Consider the following 9,901-nt stretch of genomic DNA (forward strand, 5'->3'; position numbering starts at 1 on the left):
TAGTGTGATTCAGCCCATAGCGCTGTATGGAAGTGAGGTTTGGGGTCCACTCAGTGATCAGAGCTACACTAGATGGGACAGACATCCAACGGACGCCCTACACACAGAATTCTGCAAAATGATACTAAAACTACAAAGAAAAACAACCAAACGCATGCAGGGCAGAATTAGGCCGATTCCCATTGATTATTAATATGCATAAAAGATCTCTCAAATTCTGGATGCATCTTAAATCAAGTCCCACAGAATCGCTACATTTTAAAGCGCTACAAACCCAAGAACTGAACCCCGAAAAGAGTCCACTCAGTCAGCTAGTTCTGAGACTTACTAACCTGACTAACTCTACTAGCACTATCCAGTCTCAAACCAGCACTGCTTCTCACCCGAACATCAAAATAAATCAAATTATCAAACAATCTAAAAATACATATCTGGAACATTGGGATCAAGAAACTAAAACACAAAGTAAATTACAATTCTATCGAACTCTAAAATCAAATTATGAATTGGAAGATTATCTCCAGAGTGTCAGAGACACAAAGCAGAGACGGATCCTGACCAAGTACAGGCTCCGTGAGCACAGTCTAGCCATTGAGACCGGCAGACACAGAAAAAGCTGGTTACCCAGAGAGCAAAGGGTGTGTGCTCACTGTGAGACAGGAGAGATCGAGACAGAGATGCACTTCCTCCTTCACTGTCATAAATACATACCCATAAGAAACCTCTACTTCAACAAATTCACCAACTTAATAAAGAACTTTACAGCCATTAGTGAAACAGAACAAATAAAGATACTTTTAGGAGAGGGACAGACAGCAGCACTTGCTGCGAGATACGTGTGGATGTGCCACAGCCTGAGAGACAGTGTGTTACCCTACTGTCCACCACAGTGATCCTTAGTGATCAGTGATGAGAAGTATGTATGTGTGTTTCTATGTAAGTTAAAGACTGTGGTATCAAATGTTCACACGTTATAATTTGTTACAGTTTAATATTTCTAAGATGTTATAATATTCCAGTCATGCCATAAAGCAATTTTGAATTTAATCGAATTGAGAGAGAGAGAGATTGCAAGCTCGTAGACAGGAGGAGTGTGTTCGACCAAAGTCGCTTTCTCGGTTCGACTTGAAGCAGCAATGCGCAGACCGATCGCTGTATGACATCAAAGCACTGCGAGAGCTACAGAGAACAGATGGCTCTGCGTGCTTTCGAATCGCTCTCGTGGTACTTTTGATGTCCGATCAGTCTGCGCGCTGCTGCGTAGATGTCGCCGTGGAAGTTCTTCATTGTGAGTTAAACAGACACAAAGTTCATTTATAATACAGTATTGACTGTTTTTGCTCAAGTTCGCTGACGAAGTTTCAGTCAAAGCCACAGCAGAACTGTTTTGTGTCTCCGAGCAACACAGCGGTGTTTCGATACTGAATGAATCCACGTTTTTGAACGAATCAAGTGAGTCAATGATTCAGTAACCCATTCATAAAGACAGTGGCTGTGTTCGAAATGCGATACTATCATACTATTACTATTTCTGCAGTATCCAGTATGTATTCTGTGCATAGTATGCAAATTTTCTGTATGCATGTAATACCCGGATGACCTACTATATTCGCCAGAATCTGCTAAATATAACTCAAGTACACTGAAATCAGTACAGAAGCTGTTCGGAATGGCATACTACCATACTATATTGCAGTGTGCCATGTGTATACTGTGAATAGTATGTGAATTTTCTGTATGCATGGAATGCCCGGATTACCTGCTACATTGGCTGAAATTTGATGTATGCATCTGAAGACGCTGCATGGGATACTGTTTCCCAGAACGCAATGCGCTCCATGTGACGTTTCATCTTCAAACGCGTGAGTGAACTGGAGGTGGGGAATAGTAATTATAAATGTAACACTTGTATTTGTACGTATATACATATACATGTAAACTACAAACTATCGCTGTGTATCTAAAAACAGTATCGTTAGTAGGACATAAATTGTACTTTAATCTCTACAGCACGTTTCTGATCATCAAATGACGTCACCTTTATCTTTATAGAGCTTTATACAGTACATATTCTTTCAAAGATATTAAATAATAATTATGTTGCAGCAATATAATATATAAATAAAAATATTTCAATTATGCAAACAGAATTCAATTCCACTGTCAAGCAGCTCTAAAAAAAAATTGAGTGTATTACTCTTAAGGACAAATAGACCAATTTGTTGGCAGAGGCTATTTACATTAACTCCGCCCACCAATGCCTGGCTGTGATTAAATATATAGCTTTTTAATATATCGCCACTTAGTGTAACTACCAAAAATAAAAACAGCTCAGTGTTGATTTAGTGCTGTCCAATATGTAAAGTTAATCAATTATGAAATGAGTTCAATTGGGCAATATAGCATTGTTTACTAGTATGAAGCCTTATTAACAAGTCTTTGTAAAAAGAACAGTTAGCTCATTTGTTTCTAAGGTAACAACCTTGACAGCTGTGCTGAATTAATGTTCAGTGTTTGTCATGTGACAGCACTTAAGCATACTACTCTGAAACATTTATTGCTTATTGTATACTGTTTCACACACTATTCTTTAAAAAAATAGTAGGCAGTATGCACTGTGTACTGGGCAGTAAGCAGTAAGCAAGTATGCCATTTCGAACACAGCCAGTAGTCACTTGCCTCGTTTTTGACTGAATCAGCCGTTTAATGACTCACTCATTAAAACAGTCATTTACCGTCATCTACTGGTGGTTTGGTTTCATATTTAAAAGTATTGCATTTTTCCCAACATTTTTTATTTGTATGTTCAAAACTATTTAAAACATTAATATTATAAAATTATTTATGCATTTGAAATGTTGTGGTGTAAATGCATTTATGGCACCTCAGCTTCATTAAACAGTCTGTGTAAATACATCTAATGCCACTTCAGATGCAGCTTCTGTTTCCTCTGCAGTGAAAAGATGGAGTTTGTTAAAATTTGCAAAAATAAATTTCTCCACTGCTCACAAAGAGAAGTATGAACACAGATGACAACAGAGTTGCACTGTCCAAAAAGTTTGTGGTATAAATGTGCTTTTTTTTTACTTGAAGCATATGCCGTCTTTTTCCTTTATTGTTGTCAGAGTGCACCAGAATGCTTCATTTACATGTTAAATTCTCAAAAAATTTCTTCTGGGGTTGGGGGGGTTGGTGCTCCCAGACCCCCCTACAAGGGTCATATTTAGAACTATATCACCTTTTTGACCTCTTGTGAGTTTGCAAGTATGATCATTTAAAAAAATTTTTTTGCAGAATCTAATTAATTATTTCTTTCTTTTGATTTTGAGTTGAAATGTGACATAGACATGTTCTTGACAAATTTAGTATTGATGGATAAACAAACATTGTAAACAAAAAACTGTTTTAAATTAAACACTAGCTGAAAGGTAAAGCACACAGGTTTGTTATTGCACATTGTAAGCTATGAAAGGATTTTCTCGTTGCCAGCTCCTATCTGCACTGTAAATGGGCGACCTTGGAGGAACTGGAGAAGGACCCACGCATTGGCCAAAAAATCAAGCGCTTCAGAAACAAGCAGGCGCAAATGAAGCATATTTTCACAGAGGTGCGTCTGCCAAAACATGCTACAGTTTATTTGTGGTTCATTTACAGTTATAACCAGGAGATGCACCAGATATACAAGGATGTAAAAACTGATGCATGTAGAAAATTCAAGAATTTTGGATTTTCTTGTCAAGTACCTCACCTTTAAATCAATGCTTTTGTCATTGACTGTCTACGTATGTGTTATTTGCCTAAATCTGCTTGAGATGAAGTTGTGTTTCTCCTCAGCTGGATGAAGACCTGTTTAATCCAGATTATATTGAAGTTGATCGGGTTTTAGAGATTGCTATCACCACAGATACAGAAACTGGAGAGGTGAGGTGCTCTTCAAATTCTCTTAAAAAACCAATTTTATTCCTTTCAACCTTTTATATATACTAGTGGTGCCAAGTCTTTTGATGTTTGGTTTGGCTGCATGTTAACAGGAAGTTACACACTACCTGGTGAAGTGGTGCTCTTTGTCATATGAGGAGAGTACTTGGGAGCTTCAGGAAGATGTTGACCCTGTGAAAATCAGAGAGTTTGAAGATCTCAAGGAAATTCCAGATATCAAGCATGTGGTAAGTCCTTGAATGCAAATCATTGCATGGTTCAGCTGCAGGTTTTATCGTACAGTCCAAAACATTTTTATTCTGCTTCGCTTTTTAGCATATATCTCAGACTAGGAAAAGAGGTGACACTTCTCTTATCTTAATACAGGAAAGGCCTCTGCCCGAACAGTGGCAAAAACTGGAGAAGTCCAGAGAGTACAGGAATGGAAACCAGCTGCGTGAATACCAGTTAGAGGGAATGAACTGGCTCCTTTTCAACTGGTACAACAGGTGAAACAAACTTTTAATATCTGCACTTGTAGGCCTACAAAACATCATGATCCTATTTTGAAGGTATAAAGTAACTATTTAAGATAAGAACTAATAGTAAAAAAGGCTAATAGCAATAATTACATTGACAAAATGTTTTTTTAACTTAAATTTAAATTGATTTGTAAAATAAGAAATACTAGGTTTTTATATAAATAATGATTAATCTGTTTGTTTTATTGAGTAATTCATCTCACATTTAATTAGCTGAAAGGACTGTCAATTTCAACATGTTAATTTAGTGTGATCTAATTATAAAAAATACCCCCCCCCAAAATAAAATGTATCATGTTTAATAATTTTAAACATAATTTTGTCTGACACAGTATAATGTCTTTCAGTTGTCTTTTAAATAATAACTATTATAATATGAATAAATGTAAAGAATATTATAATATGTAATTTGTTTAATATATCAGCATGTAATTAACTTTATAATAATTATGTAACTAATAATAATAATAATAAACAGCTCTATCTAAAAGCAAATGCAATTATATGTGCGATTATGCAATCTGACATGATTAATAAACTCCTTAACTCCTGAACATGTTTCTCTTGATGTAGGAAAAACTGTATTCTGGCTGATGAGATGGGGCTGGGGAAGACCATCCAGTCCATCACGTTCCTCTATGAGATTTATCTCATGGATCTGAGAGGACCCTTCCTCATCATCGCCCCGCTCTCCACCATCACCAACTGGGAGAGAGAGTTCCGCACATGGACTGAAATGAACGTCATCGTCTATCACGGCAGCCAGATCAGTCGGCAGATGATCCTGCAGTATGAGATGTACCACCGGGATGAACAGGTGGGTCAAACAGAGCGATTCATTTTGAGTTCTCAGTAGAGCCCGACCGATATGGGTTTTTTGAGGGGCCGATGCCGATACCGATATTAGGGAGTATAAAAGACCGATACCGATATATCGGCCGATATTCTTTGTGTAGGCTATATTATAGTACAATATAGTCAAAAGTTTGGACACACTTCCCATTAGTGTGTCCACATGTAGGGCAAGCAAGCTACTTCCAAACCAATAGAGTCAGGTTTATGCAGGAAGCACAGCTTTTCCAAATGTAAACATCTAAAATGAATAAATAATAATGCCTCCCCCGACGAGCCGCCACTGTTCTATTCTACACCGGACGCGAGCGGCGCGACAAAATACAATAGAATTCTATTGTATTTTGTTGCGCCGCGCGATATGCAAACAAAGAATTAGAATCATTGTAATGTGACGATCAAATATAGGTGCGGGTGGGTGGCGGGCGGATCATTTGAAGCAGAGGACTTGGGTGAAGTTTGAGCTCATCCGCGCATCTCTACACTAAACTGACCTGGGTCCAGTAGCAAACAATGGAGCGCGCTCTGCTGGACAAACTAAGTAATTACACCATTCAGAAGCATTTAATCTGCGTTATATGTTCTGTAAAAGAAAAATGTTCATATTGGCGGCATATTCGCCGATACCGATATATCGGTGACAGGCTCATATCGGCCGATAATATCGGCTAAACGATATATCGGTCGGGCTCTAGTTCTCAGTAGTCAGTTGAACGGGAGCACAGTATAGTTCGATTCACCAACATTTTTTATTACTATTTGTGTGTGTCTATGTATTATGTGCTGACAGTTTGGATTTTTACAGTTTGTAAAAATCTTTATAAAATTGACACTGAAGACTGGAGTAATGATGCTGAAAATTCAGCTATGATCGCGGGAATAAATGTCATTTTAAAAAATAGTAAAATATAAAACAGTTTAAATTGTAATAATATTTAACGATATTACTGTTTTTACAGTATTTTTTATTAAATAAATGCAGACTTGGTGAGTACAAGAGTCTTACTGACCCCAAACCTTTGAACAGTAGTGTAAAAAAAAACAGTAATTCACTATGTGGCACATTTTACCCCACATAATAAATATCTAAAGCATTCATATCATTTTGGTGAAATTTTTGCCCGAACTCTGGTTAATGTCTAACCTTACTTTACACCTATTTTACCACAGTGAGTGGGTGTGGTAGGCACAACTTTATTATTTTTATTACAGTGTATACAATCAGTCTTTTTCTTGCTCCTTCAGGGAAACATCGTGTCTGGCCAGTTTAAGTTTCATGGAATCATCACTACATTTGAAATGATAATGGCTGACTGTCCAGAGCTGAAGAAGATTAACTGGCGCTGTGTGGTGATCGACGAGGCCCATCGCCTAAAAAACCGCAACTGTAAACTGCTGGAGGGACTCAAACTCATGAACCTGGTAAATTTTTTGCTCATTTGTGGACCATGAAACATACGTAGATGTTTTTGTCATGGGATGTAAGTGTCATGTGTCATTTATAATATCAACTGCTCTACAAATGATTCAAAGAGTTTCCAGAAAAGGAGAAGTAAAGCCATCTGTGAGCTAAAATACAGTGCTATCTCTTATGTACACATCTCATTTATCTGCTTCACTGCATTTACATGCACACATCCTCTCTGGACACAGAATGAGTAATCTCATCTCTCTCACTTTTATATATTACTGCAGCCATGGCCAGTGTGTGCAAACTGAACTACATTTGACGCAGTGCCGCTTTATCCAACAAAATATCTCGCAGCTAATTAGGTTTTCGCAGATGCATTTTGATATACAGTGGTTTAAAAAGTATTTGGACGATTAAGCCACTTTGCAGTAGTGAATGACATCCAGAATGTGTATAAATAGTGTTTTCACTATATTTAAATTTGTAAATAAATGCTACTTTTGATATTTTGTATCGAATGCATTTATTTTTAATTGAGACTTCAGTCTCCAAATACTTTTTTGGTCCACAGTATACAAATGTATCCTTATGTTGGAGCCCAAATGTGTGAGACTATGTTCAAAGTCCAGCTCAATGTTTCCCAGTGTTGTTTCTCCGTCTTCATCCAGAGAGAGTTGGTATAGATATCTTAAAATGGACATACATACTTAATGTTTCTATGTGTCTTCTCTCTTAAGGAACATAAAGTCCTTCTCACAGGAACCCCTTTGCAGAACTCAGTTGAGGAACTCTTCAGTCTGCTTAACTTTCTCGAACCCTCACAGTTCCCTTCCGAGACCACTTTCCTGGAGGAGTTTGGAGACCTGAAGACAGAAGAGCAGGTGAGATCTAACCCTTGATTGGAAGCTTGTTATCTTTCCTTATGGGCTAGATAAACATCTACACACCTTCACCTCCAATTGTCTGCTCCACCTAGAGGATAGTAGGCAACATCCTTATTAAAATTTTGTGGTCAATGCCGATAAACTCAGAATAGCCAAATAAATTGCTGATGTATTTTTGTAGGGCAACCTGAAAGTTAGCATGACCCTGGTTCCCTCGACAAAAAGCTAGTAGGACTTTTCTATTGGCTTTTGGCTTTTTGCTGAAAATAAGCTTGGTGACCAACAAAAGTTTAAAACAACAAGCTACACCACAGTCGGACGACTTCGGCTTCACCACCATTATGCTTTCCATAACGCTTTTGATCTTTATTTAAAATCTACAAGTTGGAAAGTCTGAGTTAGAATAGTTTTCAAGAGCACAATTTATTAACACAACAAGGCTGTAAAAGCAACTAGTGAGTAGATGAGTTTACCTGTTCAGTGTGACGTTTAATGTCCCTGACTACCTTTTTTATTCCCATTTAGCCACTTGTTAGCAACCGACTTTTTCAAGACATAAAAAAAACAAAAAAATGTTCATGTTGGAGTGTTACAGATGTAATTCGTGTTGTAGAATAAAACTTGAAAATATCTTGAACTTGTGTTAATCACAGACTTTATTTTAGGCAATTAACCAAAAACCCTTTCAAAAAAACCTTTGATTTTGGAAAGATGGAAGTGGAAAATGCTCATTTATTTCCAGGTTTTAGGACTCAATATTAGGCCATATGGCCTGATTATTATTGACTGATTATGTGCCCAGCTTTAACCTGAGAAACATCAACATATCCTCAGGTAAAGAAACTGCAAGCCATTCTGAAGCCCATGATGTTGAGGAGACTGAAGGATGACGTGGAGAAGAATCTGGCCCCTAAAGAGGAGACAATCATTGAGGTGGAGCTCACTAATATTCAGAAGAAGTACTACCGCGCCATTCTGGAGAAAAACTTTGCCTTCCTTGCCAAGGGAGCAAACCAGCACAACATGCCCAACCTCATCAACACAATGATGGAGCTTCGCAAGTGCTGCAATCACCCATACCTCATTACAGGTGACATCTGGAGTTTAGATCAAGTGTCAATATGAAATATATCTTGGTTGCAGTTTTCTACATCTCAGTAGCCACACCTCTAATTTGTAGTGCTGACGTAGTCCCCCATCTTCCTTCTGTCAGGTGCTGAAGAAAAGATCCTTGAGAGCTTCAAGAAAACCTACAGTTCTGATGCTGTAGATTTTCAGCTGCAGGCAATGATCCAGGCCGCTGGTAAACTAGTACTTATTGACAAGTTGCTGCCCAAGCTGCTGGCCGGAGGACATAAAGTGCTGGTGTTTTCCCAGATGGTCCGGTGCCTGGATATACTGGAGGACTACCTCATTCAGAGGAGGTGAGACAGTTGCTTATTATACAGTGCCATGAGTCATACTTCTATAAAAAATGTTCAGCTGTTTTTGAAACTGTAAGTGAATGAGGAAATAGACTCCGAATGTCGATATGAAATCAAAACTTGGTTTACTTCACTTGTTGCTTTTCTTCAGGGATCCCATAGTACTGAAAAACCACTTAAAATGTTTTTTTCTTTATTTTAACATTTTTTAAATACTTTATAAAAAAATCCATGGAAATGCATTGGTCAAAATGTGCGAGAAACCGGTGTCTTATTACATCATTTAAGAAAAAGGTTTGGGGTCAGTGAGATTTTTTTTTTTTAAGAATTAATTATTTTTATTCAGCAAGGATGCAATAAATTGATCAAAAGTGACAGTAAAGACATAATGTTACAAAAGATTTATATTTCCAATAAATGCTGTTCTTATTAACTTTTTATTTATCAAAAAATCCTTTCACTTTTGGAACTTTAGTTAGTGTGTAATGTTGCTGTTCGAGCATAAACAACAAAAGTAAAGTCTGCAAAGTTACGATGCTCAATGTTCAATGCAGATATACAGAGATATTCTTTAAAGAAATCGCTGTTTAAGGACTACAAAACAACGGCTGGTAGGGACTACAACGAGCTTCTTCCTGGGTTTGTGACATCACTAACCCCGATGTTAACATAAACCCCGCCCCCGGGAACACGCAACTACCCATAATTTTAAGGGGGCATGACGTTTCCGGACAACGTGCACTAGGCGGTTAGCGAATCACAAACACACTGAGCCCGCTAACCAATCAGAGGCCATTGCGTATTTCTGAGGGAGGGGCTTCATAGAACCAGGAACTCAACAGACCGTTTTGACGAGAATGGAAACAGCGG

At 37.8% G+C, this 9,901-nt stretch overlaps 1 protein-coding gene across 1 annotated transcript in view; it reads left to right on the forward strand.

Moving 5' to 3' along the window:
• The window catches only part of LOC107696409 (chromodomain-helicase-DNA-binding protein 6-like), a 45,799-nt gene that overhangs the window by 16,685 nt on the left and 19,213 nt on the right, over nucleotides 1-9,901 (forward strand). Inside the window, exons 8-16 of the mRNA XM_016496719.1 lie at nucleotides 3,490-3,607; nucleotides 3,835-3,921; nucleotides 4,032-4,166; nucleotides 4,306-4,427; nucleotides 5,034-5,277; nucleotides 6,558-6,734; nucleotides 7,461-7,604; nucleotides 8,442-8,697; nucleotides 8,821-9,031. Coding sequence (XP_016352205.1) covers nucleotides 3,490-3,607; nucleotides 3,835-3,921; nucleotides 4,032-4,166; nucleotides 4,306-4,427; nucleotides 5,034-5,277; nucleotides 6,558-6,734; nucleotides 7,461-7,604; nucleotides 8,442-8,697; nucleotides 8,821-9,031 — 1,494 coding nt within the window. The remainder of the gene's footprint in view (nucleotides 1-3,489; nucleotides 3,608-3,834; nucleotides 3,922-4,031; nucleotides 4,167-4,305; nucleotides 4,428-5,033; nucleotides 5,278-6,557; nucleotides 6,735-7,460; nucleotides 7,605-8,441; nucleotides 8,698-8,820; nucleotides 9,032-9,901) is intronic.

This window comes from Sinocyclocheilus anshuiensis, unplaced genomic scaffold, assembly GCF_001515605.1.
Source record: "Sinocyclocheilus anshuiensis isolate Anshui unplaced genomic scaffold, SAMN03320099.WGS_v1.1 scaffold522, whole genome shotgun sequence".
Taxonomy (NCBI): domain Eukaryota; kingdom Metazoa; phylum Chordata; class Actinopteri; order Cypriniformes; family Cyprinidae; genus Sinocyclocheilus; species Sinocyclocheilus anshuiensis.